The sequence below is a fragment of the Rhineura floridana genome, chromosome 2, assembly GCF_030035675.1.
Source record: "Rhineura floridana isolate rRhiFlo1 chromosome 2, rRhiFlo1.hap2, whole genome shotgun sequence".
Lineage (NCBI taxonomy): Eukaryota > Metazoa > Chordata > Lepidosauria > Squamata > Rhineuridae > Rhineura > Rhineura floridana.
In genome coordinates this window covers 2,476,433-2,494,281 of record NC_084481.1, presented here as the reverse complement: position 1 = coordinate 2,494,281, position 17,849 = coordinate 2,476,433, and the positions used below count along the sequence as shown (strand labels likewise).

The following is a 17,849-nucleotide window of genomic DNA, read 5'->3' as shown; positions in this document are numbered from 1 at the left end:
ATCTCTACAGCACACAGTGTCAAGTTGTAAGTGGTTGGCTAAACTCTTTGAGGATAAGGTTGCTTGCCTCCACAGTGATTTAAATACGGCTGTTGTGGCAGTGCCTGCTGAGGTGTCCAAAGTAATGTTGAATCCAGTGTTATGGGATCAATTCCAGTTAAAGCAGTCTGATGTGTACAGGATACTGGCAGTGATTAGATACTTGTCCTTTCTGTCTTATTAAAGCTAGCCACAGTGGGGTGACTGAGTGGGTCAAGGGTGTGGTAAACACATCTCTCTGTTGCCTGCAGCCCTTAAAGAGCTAGTGGTGCACCTACTTCTTTAAAAGTCCACTCTGGACTCGTCTAATAACTATAGACGAATCGCCAACACCCCTTTTTTGGCAAAGGGGGTGGAAAAGGTGTTTGTGGAGTAGCTGCAGGTATCCCTGAATGAGACTGATAAGAATAGATCCACTGCAATCTGGTTCAGACCTGGCTTTGGAACCGAATTAGTCTTAGTTGTTAGATGACCTTTATTGTGAGAGAGATGGGGGAATGTGACCATGTTATTTCTGCCCGCTCTCAGCTGGATCCTCCTGGACCAGCTCAGTGGGATGAATGTTGGAAGTACCATATTATGGTGGTTCTGTTCTTTCCTTCAGGACTATGTTCAGAGAAAGCAGTGAGTGAGTGCTCCTTTGCCTCATGGCACTTGCGCTCTGGGGTACCACCGGGGACTGTCCTCTTTCCAGTGCCATATAACATCTATATGAGCCATTGGAAGCAGTCAGGAGTTTTGGAGCAAGGTGTCATCAGTATGCTGATGACATCAGCTCTGTTTCTCCATCACATCTGGGTTAGGAGAGATGGTGAAAGCTCTGTACCAGTGTCTGAATGCAGTGGGGGATTGGATGAGGGAACATATGTGAAGGCCCATTAAAAAAAAATGGTGGGAAACTGGTTTTCCCTATTGTCTTCTAAAGCCTATTTTATTTTGTGATTTCAGAAAATTGGGGAAAATTTTGACTATGACATGTGAAAGGGTATAGAAGCTTGTTTCAATCTGGGCAAACCTTCAATTTTAAAAAGTACATGATAAACATTATTACAAATATGAAAAAATTGGAAGAAGCAGAAAGTGATAGTTATAGGTCAGAAACTGATTCAAGTTAAGGTAATGTTCTTTGAATCTTGGTTTCCTGTCCCCTCTCCTTTTCCCAACTCTTTTTAGGGAAATGAATGCTTTATGTCTGCTTGACACTGTGGAGAACTGGAAGACATAATTTCAGAATACATAATAATTTTCTGTTTTTACTATAATGTTGATAGGGTCTCCTGTTTTATTAATTTTGCATGCTCCTCGTAACTTGGAAAGAAAGAAAGAAAGAGGTTCCTTACAGTTTAGCAGCTTGTAGCTCCATTTGTAACAAAAATTTAAAAGTTCAATTTGTAATTATTCTCTGAATAAACTATGCCCCTAATATACCAAACATTATAGTTTAGTGGCAAACCAAGTTATGAGTAGTGCATTTTATATTTCTGAAGTTACAAAGTGACTTTCAATCTGTAAAAGGTGCTAAAAAAAGTATTGTATAGTTTTCCATTTCCCCCCAAATTCCATTTTTTCCCTGAACTCTCACCCCAGACCCTCCCATGGCTTCAAACTTTCTGGACATTTTACATCTCTAGATGAAGACCAGCAAACTGCTTGATTCCTAGGAAGACAGAAGCCTTTTTTTGGTGAGTAGCTTCCATGTCTAGGAGATAGGCAAGTTACCCATTTTAGATGGGGTTGTCCTTCCTCTGAAGGAGCAGGTATATAGTTTAGGGGTACTCCTGGATACATCTTTGTCACTAGAGGCCCAAGTGTCCTTTGTGGCTGGGAATGCCTTTTACCAGCTTTGTCTGGTTCACCATCTACAGCCAATCTTGGACTGGGACAGCCTGACCACTGTAGTCCATGTGTTGGTAACCTTGAGGCAGGACAACTGCACTACTAATAAAATATCTGCGTTGGCTGCCCATCTACTGATTCAAGGTGCTTGTATTAATTTACAACTTAGGTCCAAGGTACCTTAAGCACCATCTGAACCCTTATATCCCAGCTCAGTCATTGAGATCATCTGTAGGAGCATCACTAGTTGTCCCATGAATTCTTGAGGTTCATTTAACATCAACATGAAACCAAGCCTACAGTGTCATTGGCCCACTTCCGTGGAATGATCTTCTAATAAGAATTCAGCAGGCGCCTTCTGCGTTAACTTTCATATGTTTGCTGAAAACCTTTTCACTGCTAGGCTTATACAGACCACTAAGAAAAACATTTTCTGTAATTATCAGCTGGTGATCGGTTTTAATTTTTCTTTGGTTTTTATTGTATTCTAGTTGTTGTAAACTACTTTGGTATTTTTTATTAAATTGTGGTATACAGATATTTTTTATAAATAATAAACAATGCCTGTATGAAGGGAAAAAGATTTTTTTGAAAGGGAGTGGAGACTCAGCTATCTGGGCAAGCAACAAAGGAAGCTACAAGAGCAAGTTCATAGGAAGTAATTCTTGGAGTTAGCCACTAGTGCAGTTTGTTTGTTTATTTATTAAATTTAGGCAGTTGGGCAGAGTATTGTATGGGTAAATAGTATTTGTTAACTAAAAGGTAAAGGTGTCCCCGCACTTGTAGTGTCACCCTAAGAGTTGGAAACGACTCACGTCTTGCAACGTTTACTAGGCAGACAGTATATATGGGGTGGGATTGCCAGTTCTGTCCCTGGCCTTTCTTTACCCCCCAGCATATGCCTGGTTAACTAAATAAAAGTAAAATAAACATACTAAATTAAATCATTCTTTAGGGCATCAGAACATTTTCCAATTATTAAAAGCTAATTTATCTAGGAAAAAGTTCCAGAAAATTTCCCAATTAATCCCCCCCCCAAAAAAACCCCACATTACTATGGGAAGAGCAGTGGAAATAGAATCCACATTTCCCACTCTCCACTCTAGTCATGCAGCCACAGTATCAGACGTATAAGAAACTTAAGATGGACTCTTTGTAGTTTATATCTCCCCTTCCCTCCCACTGCCAGTGCTGTGTGTGAAACATCCCTAGTGATATAGCCCAGTAATGAAGAATGCCTATGTGAAATTATTGCTCAGTGGAATTACACAGACACTGCACACACAAGGCCCCAGGTCCAGTCCCTGAGCTCAGACTCCTGGGAGAAAGGTCTTTAGTACATAGCTGTAGCAAGGGAAGGGAAGGTAAAACGACCTGACTCTCGTAAATACCAGTCTGAACTATCATATCCTGCCCCGATTAATTTTGGCCAGACTTCTTAAATCAATCCAGCGACCCCTTTCCCCATCTTCAGTTGGTTAATTGCCACTAGCATCTGTTTATTGTGATAGGCAGATGGAGGATAAGATTTTCTAACTTCGTTTTCAGAAGCAGTAATCAAGGGGGAATGTGAATTATTAGGATCTTGCCCCTTATCCTTGCTAATGTAAGAATTTAGAGCAGTCGAAGGCACAGATGTGGAATCCCCTTACAACTGAGACTATCATTCTGCATTCAGCTGGGATGAGTGTCAAGTAGGGTAGTGGTGGAGGCCTGTCTAGTTTAGCATCCTGTTCTCATAGTGGCCAATTAGATGCTTATGGGAAGTTCACAAGCAGGACAGGAACGCAACAACACTTTCCCCGCTTGTGCTCTCTCCAGCAACTGAAACACTGATTCCAATACTGGAGGTAGTGCACAGTCATTGTAGCTAATAGTAATTGATAGCCTTATCTTCCATTAATTTGTCTCAACCAACCTCCAGTTTGGTGGCCATTACTGTATATTGTGGGAGCAAATTCTATAGTTTAACTGCACTGTGTGAAGAAGTAAATTTTTTTTGGTCTGTCCTGAATCTTTCAACATTCAGCTTCATTGGATGGTTCTAGTGTTATGAGAGAGCGAGAAAAACTTCTGTATCCACTTTCTCCTGTTCTGGGATTCTGGAAGCACTCCTGGATTCATCTTTCGGCTGGTGTACCAGTTGTGCCCGTTCCTGAGGAAATCAGACCTAACAATGCTGACACATGCCCTAGTGATATCAAGGTTAGATTACTGCAGTGTACTTACATGCGGCTATATTTGGAGCGTCTTTGAAGTTCTATATGCGGCTATATTTGAAATCTTTGGAAGCTAAATTTAGTCCAGAATGCAGCAGCAAGGATGTCAGTGAGTGCACACCCATGGAGCCATATTACAGCTACCTTGCAGTTGTTACCAATCTGTTTCTTGGCACAGTTTAAAGTGCTAGTGATTGCCTTTATGCTAAAATAACTTGGGCCTAGGATACCCAAGGGACTGCCACCTCCAATACCATCCTGTCAGTGATAAGGAGAGGCCCTTTTTTGTGTCTTGCTTGAAGGTTGATAGCAACAGGAGACAGGGTCTTCTCAGTGGCTGCTTCAATATTATTGAGCACTTTGCCCCATGGAGCATGTTTGGCCCTCTCACTGGCTGGTAATGACTTTCCCCCCTAGCAGGTTAACTATATACTGTTTTATTTAAAGGTTGTATTTTATCTGTGGTTTCTGCCTTTAATGTATGTTAATGTATTGATATTATTATTGCATCTTGAAATTGTTGTAAGCCACTCTGACTGGTGCATAGACATTAGAGTGGGATTTGTTGTTGTTGTTATGTGCCTTTATTTATTACATTTGTTAGTTCCCCATCTGGCTGGTTGTCCAGTCACTCTGAGCGACGTACAGAAAAAGCATACAGATACATTAAAAGAGTAAACTCTCATCCAAGAATAATAAAGACCAAACCCTCCCCAAAGACCTGCCTAAAAAGCCAGGTCTTCAAGGCCTGGCAAAAGTTCATCATACGACATGATTATGACTTATGGCGACCCTATGAATCAGCGACCTCCAAGAGCATCTGTCGTGAACCACCCTGTTCAGATCTTGTAAGTTCAGGTCTGTGGCTGCCTTGATGGAATCAATCCATTTCTCTTTGGCCTTCTTCTTTTTCTACTCCCTTCTGGTTTTCCCAGCATTATTGTCTTTTCTCGTGAATCATGTCTTTTCATTATGCCTTCACCATTTTAGCTTCTATTTATTTATTTATTTATTTATTAAATTTATATACCGCCCGACTAGCAATAGCTCTCTGGGCGGTGAACATAAAATAGCATAAAAATACAATGAACAACAAAATAATACTAAAATACAATCAACAATCCAATACAATAAACATTTTTAAAAGTAAATCAGTGTAACTTAAAATGCTTCAGAGAATAGGAAGGTTTTGACCTGGCGCCGGAAGGAGAGCAGAGTCGGCGCCAGGTGTACTTCCTCGGGGAGACTGTTCCATAGTTCGGGGGCTACCACTGAGAAGGCCCTAGATCTTGTCATCACCCTCCGGGCCTCCCTGTGAGTTGGAACCCGGAGGAGGGCCTTCGTAGCAGAACGTAGTGCACGGGCCGGTTCATATCGGAAGAGGCGTTCCGCAAGGTATCGTGGTCCCGCACCGTATAAGGCTTTATAGGTTAATACCAACACTTTGAATCTAGCCCGGAAACATATTGGCAACCAGTGCAAGCTGGCCAGAACAGGTGTTATATGCTCGGACCGCTTGGTCCTTGTCAGCAATCCGGCCGCCGCATTTTGCACTAGCTGTAGCTTCCGAACTGTCTTCAGAGGTAGCCCTACGTAAAGCGCATTACAGTAATCCAAACGTGAGGTTACCAGAGCATGTACCACTGATGTAAGGTCCTCTTTACTCAAATAGGGACGTAGCTGGGCTACCAACCGAAGTTGGTAAAACGCATTCCTAACCACCGAGGCTACTTGAGCCTCAAGTGAGAGGGAAGAGTCTAAAAAGACTCCCAGACTACGAACCCGGTCCTTTAGGGGGAGTGTAACCCCGTCCAGGACAGGGTATATATCCACCATCCGATCAGAGAACCCGTCCACCAACAGCATCTCAGTCTTGTCTGGATTGAGCTTCAGTTTGTTAACTCTCATCCAGTCCATTGTCGCGGCCAGGCAACGGTTCAGCAAATCGACAGCCTCACCTGAAGAAGATGAAAAGGAGAAGTAGAGCTGCGTGTCATCAGCATACTGATGACAACGCACTCCAAAACTCCTGATGACCTCTCCCAACGGCTTCATGTAGATATTGAAAAGCAGGGGGGACAAAACTGACCCCTGCGGGACCCCATATTGGAGAGCCCGCGGTGTCGAGCAATGTTCCCCAAGCACTACCTAGTAGGAGCGGAACCACTGCCAAGCAGTACCTCCAACTCTGCGAGCCTCTCCAGAAGGATACCATGGTCGATGGTATCAAAAGCCGCTGAGAGATCAAGGAGAATCAACAGAGTTACACTCCCTCTGTCTCTTTCCCGACATAGGTCATTGTACAGGGCGACCAAGGCTGTCTCAGTGCCAAAACCGGGCCTAAAACCCGATTGAAATGGATCTAGATAATCAGTTTCATCCAATAGCGCCTGGAGCTGGCCAGCAACCACCCGTTCCAAGACCTTGCCCAGGAATGGAACATTCGCCACTGGCCTGTAGCTGTTAAAATTGTCTGGGTCCAAGGAAGGCTTTTTCAGGAGTAGTCTCACCACTGCCTCTTTCAGACAGCCCGGGACCACTCCCTCTCGTAAAGAGGCATTTATCACTTCCTTGGCCCAGCTACCTGTTCCATTCCTACTAGTTTTTATCAGCCAGAAGGGGCAAGGATCCAGTACCGAAGTGGTTGCACGTACCTGTCCAAGCACCTTGTCCACGTCCTTGAGTTGAACCAACTGAAGCTCATCCAACAAAACAGGACAAGACTGTGCTCCGGACATCTCACTAGGATCTACTGCTATAACTTGAGAGTCTAGGTCCTGGCGGATAGTGACAGTTCTGGTTTAATTTGTTCTAAGGTAAAGGTAAAGGTGTCCCCGCACTTATAGTGCGAGTCATTTCTGACTCTTAGGGTGACGTCTTGCAATGTTTACTAGGCAGACCGTATATATGGGGTGGGATTGCCAGTTCCTTCTCCGGCCTTTCTTTACCCCCCAGCATATGCCGGGTACTCATTTTGCTGACCACGGATGGATGGAAGGCTGAGTGGACCTCGACCCCTTTTACTGGAGATTCAACTTCCTCCTTCTGTTGGAATTGAACTCCGGCCGTGAGCAGAGCTTCGGCTGCATTACCGCCGCTTACCACTTTGGGCCACGGAGGGTCTAATTTGTCCTAACACCCAATTATTTGTCTTTTTTGCAGTCCATGGTATGCGCAAAGCTCTCCTCCAGCCCCACATTTCAAATGAGTTGATTTGTCTCTTATCCGCCTTTTTCACTGTCCAGCGTTCACATCCATACATAGAGATCGGGAATACCATGGTATGAATGACCCCGAGTTTGGTGTTCAGTGATACATCTTTGTATTTGAGGACCTTTTCTAGTTCTCTCATAGCTGCCCTCCCCAGTCCTAGCCTTCTTCTGATTTCTTCACTATTGTCTCCATTTTGGTTAATGACTGTGCCAAGGTATTGATAATCCTTGACAAGTTCAATGCTCTCATTGTCAACTTTAAAGTTACGTAAATCTTCTGTTATTACTTTAGTCATTTTGATGTTTAGCTGTAGTCCTGCTTTTGTGCTTTCCTCTTTAGCTTTCATCAGCATTCGTTTCAAATCATTACTGGTTTCTGCTAAGTGTGGTGTAGTGGTTAAGATGTTGGACTATGACCTGGGAGACCACGGTTCGAATCCCCACACAGCCATGAAGCTCACTGGGTGACCTTGGGCCAGTCACTGCCTCTCAGCCTCAGAGGGAGGCAATGGTAAACCCCCTCTGAATACTGCTTACCATGAAAACCCTATTCATAGTGCTGCTATAAGTCGGGATCGACTTGAAGGCAGTCCATTTCCATTTTCTGCTAAGAGTATGGTATCGTCTGCATATCTTAAGTTATTGATATTTCTTCCTCCAATTTTCACACCTCCTTCATCTTGGTCCAATCCTGCTTTCCGTATGATATGTTCTGCATATAGATTAAATGAATAGGGTGATAAAATGCACCCCTGTCTCACACCCTTTCCAATGGGGAACCAATTGGTTTCTCCATATTCTGTCCTTACAGTAGCCTCTTGTGCAGAGTATAGGCTGCGCATCAGGACAATCGGATGCTGTGGCACCCCCATTTCTTTTAAAGCATTCCATAGTTTTTCTTGATTTATTGTGCCAAAGAACCCTGAATTCATGGGCAAAATGGTGGAAGTTGACATTTTTGAAGGAGGGAAGCACTTTATGAGAGGGTGCCCAGTGTCAGATGCCAGAGTGTTCACTCCGTCTGTCACTGGGCCATTAGCCAAAGGAGAAGTGTCTGGTTTAACAGAGAGAATGGATTACCTTAAACACACTTGAAGAACTACATTTATTTTTTGATACAGATTGACTAGAAAAAGCATTGCAAATTTTAACTCAAAAATATTTTACAACTTCCAGCTTCCACATTTAATGTGTGTAATAACGATACAAGAATTGTTATTTAATTAATTTAATTAAGAATTAATTAATGTTATTTGCTATTTAATTTTTGTTTAATGTATTGCTTCGTTGATGTATTGCCTAAACATTAACATAACATAGCATAACATGATTTACACAATCAAAGGCTTTGCTGGATAGAAATTTCTAAATAAAAAAAGTATTGTTACACCCTCACCTCATCCCACCCCATTACCCATAGAAACAATGTGTACAGCCTGCAGAGATTTTATTGAACAGCATTAGTAAATGAAATCTGCAAGCAAGATAGATTAATAAGGTTGCCAGCAGTTATACTAGCAGGCTCCTCTGCTTTTGAAAGGGAAACAGCCAAGTCATTTGCAACCTTCTCCAGTTGCTGCATGCCTGTATCGTGTATAGCACTACCTGTTACATCACAGTCTGCCAAGTGGCTTGGAAGGGTTCAGCAGCCATGCTAAAACAAAACATAAGATTAATTTATAACATTCACACTGGTCATGGATTCTGTTGATTTTACTTGTAGGCTTCTCTTGCTGCCTCCCTCCATGCGCTGAGCTGAGCAATAGTAACATCCTTGCCTCTGAGCTTGTTGGAGAGCTACCCAGAAAAAGCCAAGAAGTACAAAGGGGAAAATGTCAGCAGCTGCACCAGTTAATTTTTATTTTTTGAAACACTTCTATCTTTATTGCAAAAAGCAATTCCGGAGTGTGTGAGGTAACAATTAAAAATAAAATTCTTATATATAAAAACAGCAGAAAGCAAGAGACAATAAACCAACTAATAATGTACAACAATCCAGTCTGATATTCAACAAAAGCCAGGAAGAATAATCTGGTCTTTTACCTTGTACCCAAAGTTGTACAATGTTGGCACTCTTAATATCTTGCAGGGGAGGTTTAGATGCCATGTGCAAGTGACTGCGATACAGTGGTGCTCCTCTAGTTTCCATACTCAGGCACTCCCCCCGCCCCCCCCCCCCCGGTCCAAATTTAGCTATTTTCCTGTTTGGGAAGAAAGTGTCATGAGTGTGATGATATATACCAGTCCCATGTAGGGAGTTGCAACAGAACTGACTGCATATGGCTAGGTTGTGATCTTGGAAGGCAAAAGGACCAGTAAGTGTCTGGTCAGCAGGAGCTTTGGTTGGAGTGGAATACCATTCTCTAGTGGAGAGCTCATCTGCATAAACGTTTTCATGCCCATAGCCCCTCCTTTTCTAGTCAGAGTGTACTTAATCTGTGTGGGAGACGCTGCTACTACCTACTGGGGAGGATGGAGTGTTCACTGACTGCAGTTTTATCACGGGGGGGGGGGAGGCAAGTTTGAAAGGAGACCATGGGAGACATTTCAGCAGTCATACTTTAATAGATAGGATGCAGAAAGGCTTTTAAAAAAAATCCAGAGGAAATTTCATGTAACAAAGTGGGGGTGTTTGCCAATCCCCCCTCCCTCTTGCACTCCCTTAAGATTTGGTGTGAAAGGGGGGAGACTCAAGACAGTGTGGGGGAAGTAATAAAAAACCCTCCAGACTGCTCTAATTGAACTCATATAATGTTTGTGGATTGGGTGTGAGCTATTCAGAAGGGAAACTATGGAAATATACCATCCAACCTACCAGAGCTACTGATGGAACAGGGAAAAGCCCCTATTCCAGTGAAGAAAGTAAAGCACTGCAGTTGGAGACCCTTGTTAAGTGAAAACCTGCCCTCTGTCCTTGGCATTGAGCGGAACAGCAAACATTGACAAGGATTCTTTGAAAGCCCTTTCTTAGAATGCTGCGCGTTAGTGCTTCCTTTTACTATACTTGCAATCATAACAGAAATCGGATGTGCAACCTTTTTCCTATCGAAGGCGGCATTCCCTCAGGGATAATTTGTAGGGGGCTGCATGCCAGGGGTGGGTGGAGCCAGAGCTGAAGATGGGCAAAAAGTCTTCCGGATTATTTTTTCTGGAATAAATACCATTTTGCTTCAATTTTCACAGTGGCTACCTCAGATTAGAATTCCCAATCCTGTTACATCTACTCTGATGTAAGTCCCAATGGATTTGTTGGAGTTACTCTCAAATAACTATGTAGAATATTTTTGAAATACAACACCCCAATTATAGCTACTGTTCTGGAATGGAAGTAAAAATAATTCCTTTCTGACTTTAATGTGCTATACATACACACAGATATGGTGGAAACCTACCAATTTATTTTCAGATGAATGAGGAAAAGCATACTTCCTCCATGTCATACAACCAAGAAAAAAGTTCATCATTTATTTTATCAAATAAAATATTGTCTCTTCCAATAGTTCTGAAGCAACATAGAAAGGCGAGGGGGATGCTATTAAAAGTCAGGAAAAACAAGGATGAAATGAACAGGAAGGAAGTTACTCTGATGGGATGGGGAAATGGGGCAACTTCAGGGGGCCTTGGGGGACCTTGGATTGCCCCTGTGATGTAAATGTTTGAGCTTTATAAAAATATTTACAGAAAATGAATACCAGTGTGGGCCTTGTAGATAAAACACAGCAGTTTGGGAAGTCCTGTGTATACCTGAAAGTAATGTTTGCAAAGTGAGCATTTTAACACATTTCTCTAATATTTTGTAATTTGCTTTAAATATCTCTTTAACACTTGTACAAATGTAAGGAAAAGCTTTTAAAAATTTGGGAAAGTTTATAATCGGTGGAGAACCTCTGGCCTATGGGCAAAACTTCCTGCACAACGTGTGATGAGCACAGAGTTCAATCGTACTTGATTCAGGTGGATGAGCAGTTCTCTGCAGGGAACACGCTGATGAACCTGAATTCTGCAGAAAGCAGGACTGAAACAGTGAACTTCAATCCTGTTTGGTCACTATCTGTCACCGTCTTCACGGACCAACTTTTACATCTAGTCTGGAAAACCCATCTGTCAATGACCTGATGTCATAATGATGGCATATAATTAATAGGTGGGTGATCCTGCCCATATGTCACAGTTGGCCCACAGATGAAGATCTGGTCCTGTGGGCCAATAAGGTTCCCACCCCTGGTTTTAAACATAATAAAATGAATTGATATAAAATTATTATATACATTTGACAATATTGAAGCTAATTTTTGCCTGAAACAAAATTTTCTTTCCAGGAAGAAGAGTCCATGGAGCTAAGAAATATAACTTCTGTGCAGATGGAGAGACAAGGCTACACTGAAGAACTGGGAAAAAATGAAGAAAACAATATACATAGACAATTGCAGCAACTGAGAGCTGAACTAGAAGAGTACCATAGACAGGAAATTTTAAAATTAAAGGAGACTTGCATAAAAGAAATTAATACAAAATATAAAAATGATCTTGAGCAGATTAAAAAAGATCTATCTGCTGCTAATTCTGAGGTAGATGTTCATAATTTGAATATAATAATTATTAATTTAAATAATTACCTACAGACATTCTCATGCAAAGAACTTGAAAGCTGCATGGAAGACTTCTTGAAGAAATGTTCTGAAATTGATTTAAAGTATAGTATTCTTGCAGAGGAACGCATATTGCAGGTTACTAAAGCTGAAGAAAGGGCAAGAGAGGTAGAAGAATCTAAGTGTGGAAAGAGATGTTTAAATGAAGAGATTGAAAAACTTAACTCCTTCATTCAGGAATTAAATGATAAATTACTTTTTGAGAAAGAAAGGAACAAAGATTTAAGTTGTAAATATGCTAAAGAAATATCTGTCTACTCTATGAAGTTGAAAGATTTAGAAGAAGAAAAAACATTGTTACTGGAGGTGTGTGAGAGACAGAAGACAAAACTTGAAGAGACGCAGAGTAAGCTGTGTCAGTGTGAAGAAGAACTGCAATTGGTTGGAAGGGAAAAAGAATTTCCACATGGTTGTGAAGTAGATGCTTTGATAAACTTATTAGAAGATACAAAGCAAAACCTAAATAAAGACAAAGCAGCAAAGGACACTGAAAGCCTGGAATCTGATAGCTACTTAAAATATCATATGGTAGAATTTAGGGCTATTACTGAAGACAGAGATAAATTTGCTAAACATATTGTGAGGCAGGATCAGTTAGGCATATTTAACAGTCCTGGACATACAGATCTTGGAAATACTTCATGGAATATATCTTGCCACGGGGATGTTTTAGACCCTAATAGTGGCAAGTCAATGTCTAGTTCGGATGGGCAAATGTGTTCTAACATGCCAGAAGAGACTTCAGATGCAACTGAGCTGAAGAGAAGCTGTGCAGTGTCACATTTATCAAGGCGTTGTTCATCAGAGATTGAAACAGAACACAAAGATAAAGGTGATGGTGATACTGAGTTGGTGATAAGTCTAATTAAGCAGATAAAGGAAAAAGACTTAATTTTGGACAAGGCTTATCAACAAGCTCAAGAAGATGTGGCAGGAGAAGTTTCAATTGCTCATTTAGAAAAGCAAAAAGGATGTGTTGCCTATGAAGAGTGTCTCAACCAAAAAATGGAGGAGGATTTGGAACCAGAAAACAAAAGAAAGCAAAGAGAAAATAGTGTTCTAGCAATTAGTGATCAAGAATTCAAAGATAAAGTGCAGGATTTATATCTTACCTGGGAAGAAATGGTAAAAGATCTCCAACAGGAAAAAGAAATGCTAAGGGTGCAGTTAAGAGTGCAGGAGCAATTGATGAAAGATGTTCAGGAACAAAAAACAGCTTCTGATTCTGTGACTAGTGAAGTTCAGTCTCTATTTGGACAGCAGCTGGCTATTTTGCAGAAGCAGAGAGATCATATGCAAGCTCAGGTAGATAGCCAGAAGGCCAGGAACAAAACTCTTTCTGAACTACTTGGTCAAAAAGCTGTATTAGAAAATTTATTACTAAAAGAACAGGAAGATTTCAAATTGGAAATCAATAAAAAAGAACAAAGTTTATCATGTTTGCTTAAGGAAAAATCAACACTAGAAGAAAATCTAGTTATAGTAGGGGAGAGTTTAACAAAAGCAGAAGAAGCTTTGGAAGAAAGTATTAACAAAATAATGATTCTTGAGCAAACCGTAGATGAGCTTAATGTGAAAATTAAAACAATTGAAGAATCACATGAATTTGAAAGACTAGAATTTGAAAAGAAACTGAAAAGCAGTAATTCAGAAGTGCAGAAGCTTAGCACTGAAATGATTCTAAAAGAAAAGGAATTTAGTGAAGATGTAGCTTTTTTAAAGAATGTTCAGCTGAAAGTTGAAACTCGCCTAGAAGAGACTTTGCAGAAGTCTGTACAGAACATAGAAGTGATACAGTGTGAGATGAGAAGATTACACAAGGGTGAAATCAGTACAATGGAGTCTCGTTATCAGTCTGAACTTGCAGATCTGAAATTGCAGCACCAAAAAACAGTAGGTATATCTACTGGCAAAGCAGCCAACTCTGCTTCTAAAATAAGAAAATCAACAGAGCCCTGCTGGAGAAGGCCAAAAGCCCATGTAGTTCAGCATTCTGTTCTCACAGGGATTAACAGTATGCCTTCAAGCAGGGTATGAGTACAATAGTCTTCTCCCACTCAGCAATGGGTATTCAGAGGCATACCATCTCTAATATTGGAGGTAGTATGCTCTCACCATGACTAGTAGGCATTGATAGCGTGATCCTCCATTAAATTCTCTTATAAAACTATCCGGACTGGTGGCCATTACTACATGTTGTGGCAGCAAATTCTATAGTTTAACCATGAGCTGTGTGAAGAAGTACTTCCTTTTGTTTGTCTTGAATCTTTCAGCATTCAACTTCGTTGAATAATCCCAGGTTCTAGTATTATGTGAGAGGGAGAAGAACTCCTTGCCTATATCATGAATTATTTTATACATCACTATTTTATCCTCCTTACTCACTTTTTTCTGATCTTGATATGAAGATTTGAGCTCCTTGTAGTTGCTTTTGAAAAACAATTATCCTTATAGTTTACACTTGTAATGGGTAGCTTAACTAAAAGTGCTAGATACTTTTTCTTGCTTTTTAATATAATCACTCAGCAGATGTGTAGGATGCTTAGAAAAATAGTTTCATTTCCAATTCATTTGTTAAAGCTGAAATTTGGCATAAATATTCATATTGTTGTCCTTGAATCTAAATGCGAGAAATTGTCAAAGGCCTCGCAATTCAAGATGTTGGTTGGCAGACATTTTTAGCCGTATGAGAGCTGATGTTTGTCCCTGAGTGACTGAAACTATACTGCAATAGAATAATGTGACTACGCATGTCATCAGTGGTATAGTGTTTGCTGTAAATGCTTACATGAAAATTCTGCTTGAAACTACTTGTTTATGAGGAACTGCTGAATGGATCCTAAACAGTGAAAGGAACATAGGAATCATTCAGTCAAATGTCTCCCAACTTGCATTTGGGATAGACACTAAACAGATTTTGAAAGGGGCTTAAATTGGCACTGCAGTTGATGAAGCTATATGTGAAAAATGGTTCCTAACTGCAAATATTCAAGCCAAATATAAACATCATAATTATGTGTTAAAGTGTTGAAAAATTTAAAAGCATGACAGTTGACACTAGTCTTCACCAGAAAACGGCTAAAACCATTTGAACAGGGAAACAAAGACTTGCTCCAGAACATATATTAATATCAGATAGTAGAAACTGAAATGATTTTCAAGAGAAGTGCCCAAGTCTGGATTAAGGTGGCTGGAGACTTTGTTCAGTTTGCAAAATAGGCCCCCTTCCCCCAAAAAGCAATAAAGCAAAAAAGCATGAAATGAGGTACCACAAAATACAGGAATACCCCGCTATACGGACCTTCACTTTAAGGACACTCGCGAGTATGGACATATTTACAGTAGCACCATTCCCCTGCTTACGTACGCTTGCTTCGCAAGAACAGACACTTAACCTTTGGTTGTGGCCTGTTCTTTCAGTGCGTGGGGGGGTGGAAAGAGACGCGACCACGTGACCGCAAATCAGCTGGGAGGTGCGGTCGCTATCAGCTGAGAGGCGCCGCGGCGCGGCAGCAGAGGCGCCGCGGCGCGGGGCTTTGAGGCTCCGCGTGAAGGAGAGGTGGCACAGTGGCGGAGCAAGTGAGAAAAGGTAGTGCTTCACTTTAAGTACATTTTCGGTTTACGTACTCGCTCTGGACCCATTGCATACGTTAATGTGGGGTATTCCTGTAAGTCTTGTAGTATTTTAAAGATCAATAAATTTATTATGGCATAAACTTTTGTGTACTACAAAAAAAAAATACTCTGAGCATTTGCAGTTTTATAACTGTCAGAAAACACACAAACATTTTGCTAACCTTGATTACTCTGAGAATGTGTAGTTTCCCAGTTTAACCAGAGATTAATTAGTACAGGTGCAAGGCTTCAGCCAATCTTAATCTAGCTGGATCATTGTGTTTTGCATGGTTAAATCTTGTACAGTATTCAACTGATCTTATTCCCAGATAGTGTCCACAGGCGATTGATTTCTAAAGGGAGATACCTTAGGCCTGTAGTCATTGCAAGGAGGGGGACTGGAAAGCTTAGGTAAAATAGAAATGAAATAATACAGTCAGTATTTTCCTTGATTGCTCAGTCAAAACAAAACAAAAAACCTGCACCCACTTTTCAATGTTCTGCCTCAATGGCAAACCACCAAGGACAGGATTTTTAAATGTTACAAGACAATTTTTATTAGTTTGACTCATTTCACAGAAATGGCTCAGAAGGTTTCCTGAACATTATGTGTGATAACTTTCTAGAAGGGTTAGAGACTTACTCAGAGTCTGGTCTCCCCTGCTGGCATAAGGCCGAATTCAACTGCTCTGGCCTTGGAAGCGCCTGCAGACAAGCACAAAGTAGGTCTCTGGTCCCAGTAAGCAGAACTGGATTTCCAGACTTTATTGTAAGTTGGATGGAAGAAATGCTGCACAAGTGTACTGCGAAGGGGACATTTTCTAGCTTCTTACTAGAGCGAGGTGCGATCAGCTCCCTCCTTGCCGTCCTTCCGGCGACAAGTGAAGACTGTTTTATTTCAACAGGCATTTGGGATAGAGAACGAGCAGGATTAAGTTGTCATAGGATTGGTGACTATATTATATGATTTTATTATTTTAAATATTTTAATATTTTATTATTTTAAATATTTTAATATTTTATTATTTTAAATTGTCCGCTATTTTTAACGTATGTTTTATGGTTTTTAATTTTTCTCATAGTTTAATTCTTTTTTAATTGTATACTTCTGTATGTTTTAATGGTATTGTTTTTAGTTGTAAGCCGCTCTGAGTCCTATTGGAAAAAGGGCGGGGTAGAAATAAAGTTTATTATTATTATATTACTACTGCAAAATTGCATATCATTTGAAGATGGTTTACCCAGTGAGTTGTAGTCTGGTAATCTCCACTGTTCTCTACTAAGGTATGATTTTTCAGAAAGGATGAAGGCTCTGGAGGAAAGCATTTCAAACAATGTAGAGAAATACTACCTTATCTCAAGTCTTCAGAAGTTGTAATATTTATTTATTTGCGTTTATATCCTACATTTCTTCCCAGGAGCTCGAGATGTCATACATAGTTCTCTTCCTCCCATTTTATCTTTACAACAATCCTATGAGGAGTGTTGGGCTGAGAGGCAGCAACTGGCCTAAGGTCACTGAATGGAGATTTAAATCCTGGTCTCCCAGCTCTCTGCTCATATATGATCTCTGATCATATATGAGAGCTAAGGGCACCATACAGATATCTGGGCAACTTACTGAAGTATACTCAAATCACACAAAGATTAATCTCGAACCTGGAGGGATTGATATTGTGATGCATGTGTATGAAAGAAAAAATCAAGGTTTAAGAACATGAACTTTATGCAGTGTGTAAAGAGCAAAAGAATATTATGCAATGTCTGCCTTACCAAGAACAATAACTGGACCAGACCAACATTGTCTATTATGTATGGAAGCTTTTATGTTGGATAAGAGTATAATGTTGTTTCTGTCTCAGCAGTGGATGAAAAACACTTCCAGACTTTTATCATGACTAAGTGTAATTAAAGGTAGCATACGAAGGTTTTTACGTTGTAAAAACAAGCCACAGATGTTGCATACTTGAACTGTACATTGGAAGAGGCAGATGCATGGGTTGCGCTACATCTGAAGTGTTCAGAACAGTGAACACATGGGCTGATCCTAGCCAGTGAAACAGACATTGCTGTCACAACCGTTGTATCAGGAAAAAAATATCCAGATCATTTATACTCTGCTGTGTTGTCAATTGCTTAGTTTCCTTACATGAAATTCAGTATAGGCTTCATGTTATAAAGTCCAAAGGACTGGTGGCATTTCACATGCTTACAATCTGTGATGCTACAAATTCACTCTCATGCTGTAAGTCAAAGGTTACATTATGGAAACAAGTGTG

At 40.6% G+C, this 17,849-nt stretch overlaps 1 protein-coding gene across 9 annotated transcripts in view; it reads left to right on the top strand.

Moving 5' to 3' along the window:
- Nucleotides 1-17,849, top strand: part of PCNT (pericentrin) — a 200,069-nt gene that overhangs the window by 3,402 nt on the left and 178,818 nt on the right. For 4 of the 9 annotated variants that reach the window (XM_061607601.1, XM_061607599.1, XM_061607598.1 and 1 more), the window contains exon 1: nt 11,882-13,848. The exons of 2 other annotated variants lie outside the window; for them this stretch is intronic. In XM_061607601.1, the coding sequence (XP_061463585.1) occupies nt 11,959-13,848 (1,890 nt within the window). In that variant the 5' untranslated portion in view covers nt 11,882-11,958. 3 more of the 9 variants (XM_061607605.1, XM_061607604.1, XM_061607602.1) reach the window with 3 other exon arrangements.